The 15,038-nt window shown below is 44.8% G+C and overlaps 1 protein-coding gene across 3 annotated transcripts in view; it reads right to left on the bottom strand.

Annotated features, from left to right (window-relative positions):
• Positions 1-15,038, bottom strand: part of LOC119921217 (solute carrier organic anion transporter family member 1B3-like) — a 101,250-nt gene that overhangs the window by 5,273 nt on the left and 80,939 nt on the right. For all 3 annotated transcript variants that reach the window (XM_038741562.1, XM_038741559.1, XM_038741569.1), the window contains exons 11-14: positions 12,675-12,843; positions 11,651-11,835; positions 8,492-8,556; positions 2,920-3,037 (exon numbers count right to left, since the gene is read on the bottom strand). In XM_038741562.1, the coding sequence (XP_038597490.1) occupies positions 2,920-3,037; positions 8,492-8,556; positions 11,651-11,835; positions 12,675-12,843 (537 nt within the window). The remainder of the gene's footprint in view (positions 1-2,919; positions 3,038-8,491; positions 8,557-11,650; positions 11,836-12,674; positions 12,844-15,038) is intronic.

Raw genomic sequence — 15,038 nt, 5'->3', positions numbered from 1 at the left:
GGATATGGGGCGATAACTAGAAGGTGAGGTGGGGTCAAGAGAGGGTTTTTTTAGGATGGGAGAGACATGGGCATGTTTGAAGGCAGAGGGGAAGGAACCAGTGGAGAGTGAGATGGTTGAAGAAGATGGATGTTAAGGAGGGGAGAAGGGATGGAGCGAGAGATTTCATGAGATGAGAGGGAATGGGGTCAGAAGCACAGGTGGCCGGAGTAGCACTTGAGAGCAGGGAGGAGAGCTCCTCTGAGGATACTGCTGGGAAGGATGGGAGAGTAGCAGAGAGTGTTGAGAGCTGGGGGGTTGGAGAAGGGGGGGGAAGTGACTTTGGGGAGGTCGGACCTGATGGATTTAATTTTGTTAATGAAGTAGGAGGCCAGATCGTTGGGGGTGAGGGAAGGAGGAAGGGGAGGAACCGGGGGTCTGAGAAGGGAGTTGAATGTACAGAAGAGCTGGCGGGGGTGATGGGCATGGGTGTCAATGAGGGAGGAGAAATAGTTGTGTCTGGCAGAGGAGAGGGCTGAGTTAAGGCAGGAAAGTCTAAACTTGAAGTGAATGAGGTTGGCATGGTGTGTAGACTTTCGCCAGCAGTGTTCGGCAGCTCGAGCATAAGAGCAAAGGAGGCGAACAGTGGCAGTGATCCAGGGCTGAGGGTTAGTGGTACGAGAGCGGCAAAGGGAAAGGGGAGCAAGTGAGTCTAGCTGAGTAGAAAGGGTAGAGTTGAGAGCAGTAATCTGATCATCAAGACTGGGTAGAGAGGAGAGGGAGGCGAGGTGGGGTGTGAGGCACTCCGAAAGATGTATGGGGTCAAGAGAGCGGAGATCTCTGTGAGGGAGTAATACGGATTTACAGGGGAAAGGAGTGTGAGTGAGGAGGCAGATGAGAAGATTATGATCAGAGAGAGGGATTTCAGAGTTGGTGAGGGTGGACACAGTATAGCAATAAGAGATGATGAGGTCGAGGGTATGACCAAGTTGGTGAGTGAGTGAGGTGGGGTGGAGCAAGAGGTTTGCAATAATAAGTTTGCAAGAGGTTACATTCAATAAGGCTTTGCAAGGGACGTGAGTAATTGTCAGAAATGAGGAGGGAAGGCATTCCAGGCCAGAGGCAGGACGTGGGCGAGAGGTCAGTGGCAAGATTGACAAGATTGAGAAGGTTGGCATTAGGGGGTAGAAGTTTATGGGCTTGGTTGGAGTAGGAGAGTAATGAGGCGAGGTAGAAGGGGGCAAGGGGATTCAGGGCTTTAAAGCCAATAGTGAGGAGGTCCTGTTTGGTGCAGAGGTGGATGGACAACCAGTGGAGATTCTTGAGGTGTGGGGAAATGTGCCCAGAACATTTCTGTAGAACAATGACCTGGGCAGCAGAGTGAAGAATGGATTGGAGTTGGGAGAGACAGGAGGCTGGGAGGTCAGCAAGGAGGTTGATACAGTAATCAACATGGATGAGTTGGATTATCATGGTAGCAGTCAACTACCATCGTTAGCATTCGTCTACCTAATTCTCATCCTTAGCCTTAATGCACATGTTCTGTTGTGTTTGTTCAACTGTTCATCTGCCTAATTCATCTTGATGTAACTCTGCTGCCTTTTATACTATCCTTGCCCTTCCCACTGTTCCCACTATCCATAAATTACTTAGGTAGGTCAGTCTCTCCCAATGAAATCTAAGGTTCTTACAGGCAGAGAATGAGTGTCTTGCATCAATAATAATAATAATTGTGGTATGTGTTAAGTGCTTACTATGTGCCAGCGCTTACTAAGCTCTGGGTTGGATACAAGCAAATCAGCTGGACACAGTCCCTATCCCACATGAGGCTCACCATCTCAATGCCCATTTTACAGCTGAGGTACGTGAGGTCAAGAGAAGTGAAGTGACTTGCCCAGGGTCACACATCGGACAAGTGGCGGAGCTAGGATTAGAACCCACAACCTTCGGACTCCCAGGCTCATGCTCTATCCATGCTGCTTCTCTACTTTTTCAAGGGCTCAAGAACAGAAACAAAAGTCTCACAACCTGCCCTAAAGAAACTTATATGCCAAAGGGGTCACCCACTAAATATCAGTGATTGATCAATTGATCGACCAAATCTCACCCCACTCTCTCCCTCTGCTCTACTCTCCTCCCCACCCCACAGCACTTGTGTGCATATATGTACATATTTATAATTCTATTTATTCCATTAATGATGTGTACAGATCTCTAATTCTATTTATTTCTACTGATGCCTGTTTACTTGTTTTGATGCCTGTCTTCCCCCTTCTAGACCATTAGCCCATTGTGGGCAGGGATTGTTTCTTTTTGTTGCTGAATTGTACTTTCCAAGTGCTTAGTACAGTGCTCTACACACAGTAAGTGCTCAATGAATACAATTGAATGAATGAATGAAGTCATAACAACAGTATTTAATGAGTGTTTACTGTTTCCAAGCGCTTAGTACAGTGCTCTGCACATAGTAAGTGCTCAATAAATACGATTGATGATGATGTTTGCAGTGCACTGTACTAAACGCTGGGAAATCAATCAATTGATGGTATTTAATGAGCGTTTACTGTGTGCTGAGCACTGTACTAAGCACTTAAAGAGTCTACAGGTGGGAAAGAGACAAGGACACTGTCCCTTGAGGGACTCATGATCTAGGAACCATTTTAACTGTTGAGATAATGATAATAATAATGATAATAATAATAATAATAATATTTGTTAAATGCTTACTATGTACTGAGCACTCTTCTAAGCACTGGGGTAGATACAAGGTATTCAGGTTGTCCCAAGTGGGGCTCATAGTCTTAATCCCCATTTTACAGATGAGGTAACTGAGGACCTGAGAAGTTAAGTGGCTTTCCCAAGGTCACATAACAGACTAGTGGCAGAGCCGGGATTAGAACCCACATCCTCAGACTCCCAAGCCCTGAGATGCCAACTTACTTGTAAGATACATTGTCGTAAATTCTACAAGCACCGCGTTCGCCACAGCTGTTGATGGACCACTTCACACAAGTCTTATCGATCAGCGCTCCAAAATAAATGGGGCTCAAAATCCCACCTGGAAGTGAAGGAATCAGAATTCACTAGGAGTTTCAAGAGACACATTCCAGAAACCAATCAAGAAACTGGATACATCTCATCTTTTTCATCCAAATAGAAGAATTTCTTTATGTTGCCCCTCCCCTTCTTTCCTCTGTTTTTTTCCTCCAAGCATTTAAGAAGTATGAGAAAATCACTCCATTCATTCAATCATATTTATTAAGCACTTATCATGTGCAGAACACTGTACTACATGCTTGGAAAGTACAATTCTGCAATAAAGAGAGCAAATCCCTCTAGGCCCGGGGGAGATGGACAACAAGACAAGTAAACAGGAATTGATATAAATAAATAGAATTATAGATATACACATATATACAAAAAGGCTGTGGGGCAGGAAGAGAGGGAAGAGCAAAGGGAGCGAGTAGAGGTGATGTGGATGGGAGGGGGAGCTGAGGAAAAGGGGGCTTATTTTGGGAAGACCTCTTGGAGGAGGTGTGTGATTGGCGGGTTTGAGGAGGGAGGGCATTCCAAGCCAGAGGTAGTACTTGGCACATAGTAATTAATCAATTAATTAATGATGACATTTATTAAGTGCTTACCATGTGCAAAGCACTGTTCTAAGCACTGGAGAGGTTACAAGGTGATCAGATTGTCCCACGGGGGGGCTCACAGTCTTAATCCCTATTTTACAGATGAGGTAACTGAGGCCCAGAGAATAATAATAATAATAATAATAATAATAATAACAACATTTATTAAGCACTTACTATGTGCAAAGCACTGTTCTAAGCGCTGGGGAGGTTACAAGGGGATCATGTTGTTCCACAGGGGACTCACAGTCTTAATTCCCATTTTACAGTTGAGGTAAATGAGGCCCAGATAATCAATTAATCAATCAATCAATTGTATTTATTGAGTGCTTACTGTGTGCAGAGCACTGTACTAAGCACTTGGGAAGTACAAGCCGGCAACATATAGAGACAGTCCCTACCCAACAGTGGGCTCACAGTCTAGAAGGGGGAGACAGAGAACAAAACCAAACATACTAACAAAATCAGATAAATAGATATGTACAAGTAAAATAAATAAATAAATAAATAAATACATAAATAAATAAATAGAGTAATAAATATGTACAAACATATATACATATATACAGGTGCTGTGGGGAAGGGAAGGAGGTAAGATGCGGGGGATGGACAGGGGGACGAGGGGGAGAGGAAGGAAGGGGCTCAGTCTGGGAAGGCCTCCTGGAGGAGATGAGCTCTCAGTAGGGCCTTGAAGGGAGGAAGAGAAGTTAAGTGACTTGCCCAAAGTCACACAGCTGACAATTGGCAGAGCTGGGATCTGAACCCATGACCTCTGACTCCAAAGCCCGTGCTCTTTCCACTGAGCCACACTGCTTCTCATGTAAGTGTTTAACAAATATCCTCGTTATTATTATTATTATTATTATTATTATTATTACATGGGCCAGGGTCCTGCGGCGAGACAGGCAAGATGGAGGCCCAGTGAAAGGTTAGTGGCACCAGAGGAATAGAGTGTGTGGGCTGGGATGGAGAAGAGAGAAGCCAGGTGATGTAAGAAGTGGCAAGGTGATGGAGACTTTGAAGCCCATATTGAGGAATTTTTGAAGTCAAAGTGAAGTCAAACTCCAATAGTGAGTTTTGAAGTTTAGGAGTTTTTGAACCCTAGACAATTCTAAATTGTTAGACAATTCTGGTTGTTAGAACTGTCCAACAGTGGTCCATGAGTTGTTAGCAAACACCCTTCATCAATAAATCAATGGTATTTATTGAGCACTAACTTTGTGCAGAACACTGTATTAAGCACTTGGGAGAGTACAATAACACAGAGTCTTCATGAAGGAAAGTGTGTCCCAGTGAAAAGAGTACTGGACTGATGGTGGGGAGACCTTGTTTTAGTTTTGGTTCTGCCATTGGCTTGCTGTACAATAATAACAATATTGTTATTATTACATAAGCACTTACTATAGGCCAAACGCTGTACTGGGAACTGGGGAAGATGCAAGGTAATCAGGTCATACAAAATCTCTCCCTCAGTATAAAGGAGGGAGAACCCGAATTTCATTCCCATTTTACAGGCAAGGAAATTGGGGTACAGAGAAGTTAAGTGATTTGTCCAACATCACACAGCAGGCAAGCTTCAAAGGTATGATTAGAACCCAGGTCCCCTGAATCCTAGGTTTATGCTCTTTTCTCTAGGGCACACTGCTTCTTCTCACTACTTATGTGTGACTTCAAATAAGTCATTTAACCTCTCTATGCCTCAGTTTCCTCATCTTTGAGAAGCAGCATGCATGGTCTAGTGGAAAGAGCATGGGCCCAGGAAAAAAAAAATAATAATTGTGGTATTTGTTAAGCGCTTACTATTTTCCAGGCTCTGTTCTAAGTGCTGGGGTAAACACAAGCTAACTGGGTTGGATATAGTCCTTGTCCCACAGAGGGCTCACAATCTTAATCCCCATTTTGCATCTGAGGAAACTGAGGTCCAGAGAAGTGAAGTGACTTACCCAAGGTCACACAGCGGACAAGAGGCAGAGCCAGGATTAGAACCCATGACCTTTTGACTCCCAGGACTGTGCTCTATCCACTATGCCATGCTGCTTCCCATAATAATAATAATAACAGCATTTGTTAAGTACTTACTATGTGCAAAGCAATGTTCTATGCGTTGGGGGGATACAAGGTGATCAGACTGTCCCATGTGGGGCTCACAGTCTTAATCCCCATTTTACAGATGAGGGAACTGAGGCTCAGAGAAGTTAAGTGACTTGCCCAAGGTCACACAGCAGACATGTGGCAGAGACAGGATTCAAACCCATGACCTCTGACTCCCAAGCCCACGCTCTTTCCACTGAGCCACACTGCTTCTCCAAGGCCACTGAGGTTCCCTGATGGCCCCTTTCTGATCCAGAAAATGTTTTATTCTTCTCTGCACTCCTGTCCTGACCTTATGGCCTTGCCATGCAAGGTGTATTGCTGCCAGAAGAATAGTGTAGGCTACAATTAATTGAATTAATTAATCAATCATATTCATTAAGTGCTTACTTTGTGCAGGGCACTCTATTATTGGAAAAGTACAAGGCAACAATAAACAGTGACATTCCCTGCCCACAATGAGCTCACAGTGTAGAGGCGGGGAGACAGGCATCAATAAAAATAAATAAAATGACGGATCTGGACATAAGTGCTGCAGGGCGGGAACGGAGGTTGGGGGGAAGAGCAAAGGGAGCAAGTCAGGGCATCACAGAAGGGAATGGCAGATGAGGTAAAGTGAGGCTTAGTCTAAGAAGGCCACTTGGAGGAGATGGGCTTTTCACCTGCCCTCTTAATCAATTGCACTTATTGAACGTTTACTATGTGCAGAGCACTGTACTAAGAGCCTTTGGGAGAGCAGACATGTCCTCACGTCCACCATGAGCTACCACCCAGTTCTCCTGCCAGGTCTGCCTTTTATCACTGCTTTCCATCATTCTGCATAAGCAGGTATTCCTCCCTCCCAACACTGTAATGATCATTACCACGGTGGTATCAGTTCATTTATTCATTCAGTCGTATTTATTGAGTGCTTACTGTGTGCAGAGCACTGTATTAAGTGCTTGGAAAGTAATTATTATGGCTCACATCCTTCCTCCTTCCTGAAATTCCTTCCCTCTTTGTATCCACCAGACCACAACTTTCCCCCTTCTTCCAAGTTTCGGTCTAGACTGTAAAACTCATTATGGGCAGGGAACGTGCCTGCTAATTTTGTTGTATTGTACTCTACCAAACGCTTAGTACATAGCCATGCACATAGTAAGTGCTCAATAAGTATAGTCGATTAATTGATTTTCTAAAGTTTCACCTCCTCTAAGCGGCCTTCCCGGATTCATTTTTCTTTCTTCCCAGCTGATCTCCTCCCCACTCCTTCTTAAAGATTTATGCACTTTCAGCTACCCAAAGCACTAATCCTTACTGATGCAATTTTTTTTTTCTAATTCAGTGCTTCACTCTCTTCTTCCTCCTCTCTGTAAATTATTTTCAGTCTGCCTCTTCCTCTATGGTATAAACATCTTAGGGGCAAGAAATTTATCTTTTACCTCTAGTGAACTCTCCCCAGCCCTTAGTACAATGTTCTAAACACAGTATCCACTCAAAAAATACTATTGATTGATTGAATACCCTACCCAGTTTCCCAGTGCGTACCCACCATGTAGATTCTAAGCTCCCTGTGGGCAGGGATCTTGTCTGCCAAGTCTATTGTATTATATTTTCCCAAGCACTTAGTGTTCTGCCTGTAGTAATTGCTCAAGTGCTCTGCACACAGTAAATGCTCAATAAATACCCTACTCACCCAACCCTGTTCTCCATCCTACTTAGACTGCAAGCCCCATGTGGGACAGGGACTGTGTCCGATCCGATTAACTTGTATCTACCCCAGATCCTAGATCATTGCTTGACAAATTCAATCATTCATTCATTCATTCAATTGCATTTAATAATAATAATAATAATTATGGTATTTGTTAAGCACTTACTATATGCCAGGCACTGTACTAAGCACTGGGGTAGGTACAAGCAAATTGGGTTGGACGTAGTCCCTGTCCCACATAGGGCTCATATTCTTAATCCCCATGTTTCAGATGTGGTAACTGAGGCCTAGAGAGGTGAAGTGACTTACCCAAAGCCACGCAGCAGACAAGTGGCAGAGCTGGAATTAGAACCCATGACCTTCTGACTCCCAGCCTGGTTTGCTATCCACTATGCCTTGCTGTATTTACTGAGTGCTTACTGTGTGGAGAGCACTGTACTAGGTGCTTGGGGGAGTACAATACAACAACAGACACATTGCCTGCCCACAGCAAGCTTACGGTCTAGACACATAGCAAGAGCTTAACAAATAACATGATGATGGCAACAATAATAATAAAATATTGATAGTGGTTATTATCACTATTGCTATTAATAATAATAGTATTTGTTAAGTGCTTACTATGTGCCAAGCACTGTTCTAAGCACTGAAATAGGTACAAGGTAATCAGGTTGTCCCACGTGGGTCTCAAAGTCCGCCAATTGTCAGCTGTGTGACTTTGGGCAAGTCACTTAAATTCTCTGTGCCTCAGTGACCTCATCTGTAAAATGGGGATTAAGACTGTGAGCCCCCTGTGGGACAACCTGATCACCTTGTAACCTCCCCAGCGTTTAGAACAGTGCTTTGCACATAGTAAGCACTTTATAAATGTCATCATTATTATCATTACTATTAATCCCCATTTGACAGATGAGGTAACTGAGGCCCAGAGAAGTGAAGTGACGTGGCCAAAGTCAAACAGCTAAGTGGCAGAGCCGGGATTAGAACCTACGACCTCTGACTTCCAAACCCGCGCTCCTTCCATGAAGTCAGGCCGATTGACTGTCCCTTCCCACCCACACCAACTGCGGGTCTGCAGTCCACTGAGAATTCTTACCTAGTGATCGCTGGATTAAAAAATGCACACCCACTGCCAGGGACTTCAGTTCGGGCTCAACGTTTCTAAAATAAAGGAGAAAGATCAAGTAGTGATCACAAAAGAACAACCTGATCTCACTGCTGTTGTTCTCGTCAACAGAAGGACAGCCCACTAATAATAATGACAATAATGATGGCATTTATTAAGCACTTACTGTGTGCTAAGCATTGTTCTAAGCTCTTCTCCTTCTTCCTCTACATCACCCTCACACTGGGATTTGCACCATTTATCTCCCCACTCTCAGTCCCACAGCCCTCATGTCTGTATCCGTAATTTATTCATTTATATGAATGTCCATCTCCCCCTCTAGGCTGTAATCTCGTCGTGGTCAGGGGCCATGTCTACCAACATTGTTGTACTGAAATACTACTACTACTACTAATAATAATGACGGCATTTATTAAGCACTTACTATGTGCCAAGCACTGTTCTAAGCTCTGGGGTAGATGCCAGGTAATCAGGTTGTCCCCCATGGGGCTCAAAGACTTAATCCCCATTTTACAGATGAGGGAATTGAGGCCCAGTGAAGTGAAGTGATTTGCCCAAAGTCACACAGCTGACAAGTGGCAGAGGCAGGATTAGAACACATGACCTCTGACTCCCAAGCCTGTGCCCTTTCCTCTAAGCCACGATAATTATGATGGTATTCGTTACTATGTGCCAGACATTGTATTAAACGCTGGGGTGAACTCAAGCAAATCGGGTTGGACATAGACCCTGTCCCCCACGAGGCTTAGAGTCTCAATCCCCATTTGACAAAAGAGGTAACTGAAGGTCAGAGAAGCAAAGTGACTTGCCTAAGGTCACGCAGGAGACAAGTGGTGGGGCTGGGATTAGAAGACTGTGAACCCGCTGTTGGGTAGGGACCATCTCTATATGTTGCCAACTTGTACTTCCCAAGCGCTTAGTACAGTGCTCTGCACACAGTAAGCACTCAATAAATACGATTGAATGAATGAATGAATGATCCCATGACCTGCTCTGACCCCCAGGTCTGGGCTCTAGCCATTATGCCGTGCTGCTTCTTATTGTTCTCATCTCTCAAGTGCTTATTATAGTGCTGTATACAAGTCAGTGATTGATGGGTTGATTGACTGAGTGAAACTTTGACTTTTTTGTTCTAAACATATATTTTCCTTTTTTTCTTCACCAGAGGCAAACACCCGGGTTTTTGAACCCCCAAAATGGACATTCGAAAATTAACTGATGTGATTAGTAAAATGCGTCCTGAAATAACCAGATTGGGAGGAAATTCCACAATCAAACAGCCCACTTCATCTGCCTCCCTCCAAGCAATTGCTGCACCTCTCAGCAGCACCTACTGTGTGCAGAGCACTATGCTAAGTGCTCGGAAGAGTTCAGGAGAGGTTATAAGCATAATTCTAAACTCTTAGAACGGTGCTTTGCACACAGTAAGCACCCAATAAATGTGATTGAATAATCTCTGCCCTCAAGGAATTTAAAGAAGCAGCAGGCCTGGGTTCTATCCATTATGTTATGTACACATCCATACATCCATAGAGAAGCAGTATGGCCTAATGGATAGAGCCCAGGCCTGGGATTCGGAAGGACTTGGGTCCTACTCATGGCTCTGCCAGTTTTCTGCTGTGTGACCTTGGGCAAGTCACTTCATTTCTCTGGACCTCAGTTACCTCATCTATAAACTGGGTTTTAAGACTGTGAGCCGAAAATGGGACATGGACTGTGAAGCAACGTGGCTTAGTAGAAAGAGCCCGGGCTTGGGAGTCAGAGGTTGTGGGTTCTAATCCCAGCTCCACCACTTGTCACCTGTGTGACTTTGGACAAGTCACTTAACTTCTCCGTGCCTCAGTTACCTCATCTACAAACTGACTACCTTGTTTCTACCCCAGCGCTTAGAACAGTGCTCGGCATATAGTAAGCACTTAACAAATACCATTAAAAAAATCAACAACCTGATTAACTTGCATCTACCCTAGCACTTGGGACAGAGTCTAGCACAGAGTAAGCACTTAACAAATACTACAATCATTATCATTATTATTATTATTATTACTAACAAATAGCATTAAAATTCATTTATTAATATGATTGTCTGAATCCCCATCTAGATTGTAAGCTCCTTGAGGTCAGGGAAGATGTCTACCTCCTCTGTTACACTGTACTCTCTCAAGTGCTTAGTACAGAGCTCTGTACAAAGTTAACACTCAATAAATACCATTGATTGATTGATTGATCATTCATCCAGTAAAGGATTTTTTAATTTATTTTGTCCATCAGTCACTTTTTCTCCCTGAGGCCCCCTCTTCTCGATCTTATAATCTCATCCTAGTAGAAATCCTGGATGCAAGGTAAGTAGATTGGGCACAGTCCCTGTCCCATATGGGACCTACAGTCTACAGGAGAGGTATTTTAACCCCATCCCGATGAAGTTATTGAGGCATGGAGAAGTGAGGTGACTTGCCCAAAGTCACACAGCAGGCCAGTGGCTGGGCTGAGATTAGAACTCAGTTCCCCTGACTTCCAGGCCTGTGCTCTTTCCACTAGGGAACCAATCAATCAATCAATCAATCAAACATATTTGAGTCCTTATTGTGAGCAGAGCTCTGTACTAAGCACTTGGAAGAGTACAGCATAGAAGAGTTGGTAGATTCGTTCCCTACACACAACAAGCCAACAGTCTAGACAGACATTCATATAAATAAATAAATTACGGCTAGGAACTTAAGTACTATGTGGGACTGTGGAAGGGGTGAAAAAGCATGCAAATTCAAGCACTAAGGCTATGCAGAAGGGAGAGGGAGAAGAAGAAGAAATGAGGGCTTAGTTGAGGGAGGCCTTTTGCAGGAGAAGTGTTTTTAATGAGGCTCTGAAGGTGGGAAGTAGTATCGTCTGTGGGATAGGAAGAGGCAGGGTATTACAGGCCAGAGGCAGAACGTGGGCAAGGGATCAGAGGCACAGAGAAGTGAAGTGACTTGTCCAAGGTCACACAGCAGGCACGTGTCAGAGAAAGCCAGGATTAGATGCCAGATCCTCTTGTTCCCAGGCCTGTTGGTTTAGCCATTAAGGCCAAGCTACTTAACACTTAGTAAGCCCCTCTTAATAAGCCCTAAGCACGAGAATGTTAATATTACTTACCTAAATATGAGCATAAATGAAGGGGTGCTTCCCAGTGCAAAAAAAAAGGAAGCCAGGACTTGCACCACCATGTAATAAATAAAATTTCTTGAGCAATGCTGTGTCCTTGAACATTCACCCTGGTGGGCTGAAAAATTCGCTGGATGGAACCCAATTCCTGCAACACAGCTACAGTTATGAAAGACCTGAAAGACAATTGCCAAGGATGGCAGGGGGCAGGTTAGAACTGATAAAATACAACAGCAAACATGCAAATATCCTGGCCTAGATAAAAACCGGGCCGATTCCCCTAGTCCCCCTCATTTTGTTGGCTCAGTGGAATATTTGCCAGAGTTGAAAAACAAACTCTCTTAAATTCTTTTCTAAAATATCTGGAACAGAGTCTCCTGAGAAAGACGATTGCTGTGTGATCCTTTTTGACTCTGCTGCATTTTGGAACCAGAAGTTAAGGAATCTAAGGAACTTAATGTGAGAAACTGAAGTTGTGTGTAGAGCCTGGTCTTTCAATAATAGTGATCCAAATCCTGGACCGTGAGACCGGAGACCTCTCTACCCTCTCCTAGGGGGTCAGTCCTCAGGGAAATGTTAACCTCCTTCACTTTATTTTTCGATTTTTTTTTTAATTTAAGGTACTTGCTAAATGTTTACTAGGTGTCTCGGGGTAGAGACAAGGTAATCAAGTTGGACACAGGTCCTGTCCCACATGGTGCTCACTCTGTTAATCCTCATTTTACAGATGAGGTTACTCCAGCACCAAGAAGTGAAGTGACTTGCCCACGGTCACACAGCAGGCAAGTGTCAGAGACAGGGTTAGAACCCAGTCCTTCTGACTCGCAGGCCCGTGCTCTCTCCACACTGGCCATCCTGCTTCACATTTCACTGCAACATCACGGAGCCCTGGCCCGATTCTGAGACCAATCTGAAACTGGAGCTGGGGGGGGCATTTGAGCCCCAGAATTTCCAGAGACCCTGGGGGAAGGAGGAAGCTTAGGAGAGGAGAAGAGAAATGACTTCCAGTCCTTACCATGTTCTTTCCATAACCCACTGACGATTTGCATCCAGCCAGACAAGGAGACATGTAAGTTATTCCATTATTTCCACACACAGGGTCCCACTGATTCACATCACAGTTGCATTCGTTGTTGCAGAGGGAGAAGGGCAGGATGTCTTGAGGAGCGTCTGCTGAATCATTTCTGCAAGCACGAAGGAGATGTCCATCAGCATGCAAGGAGGAGGGGGAAACATACCCTCCTGAACCTTCCGGAGTGAGGAAGATCGAACCGGCAACGGGAGTTGGAAATTTGGCAGTTTTCAAAGAACGTATCCATCAAAGGGGCAGCACTTGTGTTTATTAGTATGGTATTTGTAAAGTGCTTACTATGTGCCAAGCACTGTTCTAAGCACTGGGGTAATTAATTAATTAATTAATAATAGCATTTGTTAAGTGCTTACTATGTTCTGAGCATTCATTCATTCATTCGTTCATTCAATCGTATTTATTGAGCGCTTACTGTGTGCAGAGCACTGTACTAAGCGCTTAGAAAGTACAAGTCGACAACATAGAGAGACGGTCCCTACCCAACAACAGGCTCACAGTCTAGACGGGGGAGACAGACAACACAACAAAACATGTAGACAGGTGAGCACGGTTCTAAGCTCTGGGGTAGATACAAGGTCATCAGGTGGTCCCAGGTGGGGCTCATAGTCTTCATCCCCATTTGACAGATGAGGGAATTGAGGACGAGAGAAGTCTAGTGACTTGCCCAAAATCACACAAGGGATAAGTGGCAGAGTAGGGATTAGAACCCATGACCTCTGACTCCCAAGCTCCGGCTCTTTCCACTGAGCCACACTGCTTCTCTGTGATAAAAGATAATAAAATGTGATAAAAATCAATCAATCAATCAATCGTATTTATTGAGCGCTTACTATGTGCAGAGCACTGTACTAAGCTCTTGGGAAGTACAAATTGGCAACACATGGAGACAGTCCCTACCCAACAGTGGGCTCACAGTCTAAAAGGGGGAGACAGAGAACAGAACCAAACATACCAACAAAATAAAATAAATAGGATAGAAATGTACAAGTAAAATAAATAAATAAATAAATAAACAGAGTAATAAATATGTACAACCATATATACATATATACAGGTGCTGTGGGGAAGGAAGGGAGGTAAGATGTGTGGATGGAGGGGGGACGAGGGGTAGAGGAGGGAAGGGGCTCAGTCTGGGAAGGCCTCCTGGAGGAGGTGAGCTCTCAGCAGGGCCTTGAAGGGAGGAAGAGAGCTAGCTTGGCGGAGGGGCAGAGGGAGGGCATTCCAGGCCCGGGGGATGACGTGGGCCGGGGGTCGACGGCGGGACAGGCGAGAATGAGGTACAGTGAGGAGATTAGCGGTGGAGGAGTGGAGGTTGTGGGCTGGGCTGTAGAAGGAGAGAAGGGAGGTGAGGTAGGAGGGGGCGAGGTGATGGATGGACAGCCTTGAAGCCCAGGGTGAGGAGTTTCTGCCTGATGCGCAGATTGATTGGTAGCCACTGGAGGTTTTTGAGGAGGGGAGTAATATGCCCAGAGCGTTTCTGGACAAAGATAATCCGGGCAGCAGCATGAAGTATGGATTGAAGTGGAGAGAGACACGAGGATGGGAGATCAGAGAGAAGGCTGGTGCAGTAGTCCAGACGGGATAGGATGACAGCTTGAATGAGCAGGGTAGCAGTTTGGATGGAGAGGAAAGGGCGGATCTTGGCAATGTTGTGGAGCTGAGACCGGCAGGTTTTGGTGACGGCTTGGATGTGAGGGGTGAATGAGAGAGCGGAGTCGAGGATGACACCAAGGTTGCGGGCTTGTGAGACGGGAAGGATGGTAGTGCCATCAACAGAGATAAAAAGTGATAAAGGGGTAGATAAAAGGTAGTCAGGTTGGACACAGTCCCTGTCCCCCATGAGGCTCACAGTCGTAATCTTAATCTCTTAAGAGAAGCAGCATGGCTCAGTGGAAAGAGCCTGGGTTTGGGAATCAGAGGTCATGGCTTCTAATCCCTACCCTGTCACTTGTCTGCTGTGTGACTTTGGGCAAGTCACTTAACTTCTCTGGGCCTCAGTTACCTCGTCTGTAAAATGGGGACTAAGACTGTGAGCCCTATGTGGGACAACCTCATTACCTTGTATCCCCCGCTGTGCTTAGAAAAGTGCTTGGCACGTTGTAAGCATTTAACAAATGCCATTATTATTATTATTATGAATCCTCATTTTACAGATGAGATAAATGAGGCCCAGAGAAGTGAAGTGACTTGCCCAAGGTCTCACAGCAGACAAGTAGCAGAGCCGGGATGAGAACCCACAGCCTCTGACTGCCAGGCTTGGGCTCTTGCTAATTGGCCCTGCTGCAACTC

This window comes from Tachyglossus aculeatus, chromosome 2 (assembly GCF_015852505.1).
Source record: "Tachyglossus aculeatus isolate mTacAcu1 chromosome 2, mTacAcu1.pri, whole genome shotgun sequence".
NCBI lineage: Eukaryota > Metazoa > Chordata > Mammalia > Monotremata > Tachyglossidae > Tachyglossus > Tachyglossus aculeatus.
Note: the sequence above shows the minus strand (reverse complement) of the source record. Positions and strands in the feature narration are given on the sequence as shown.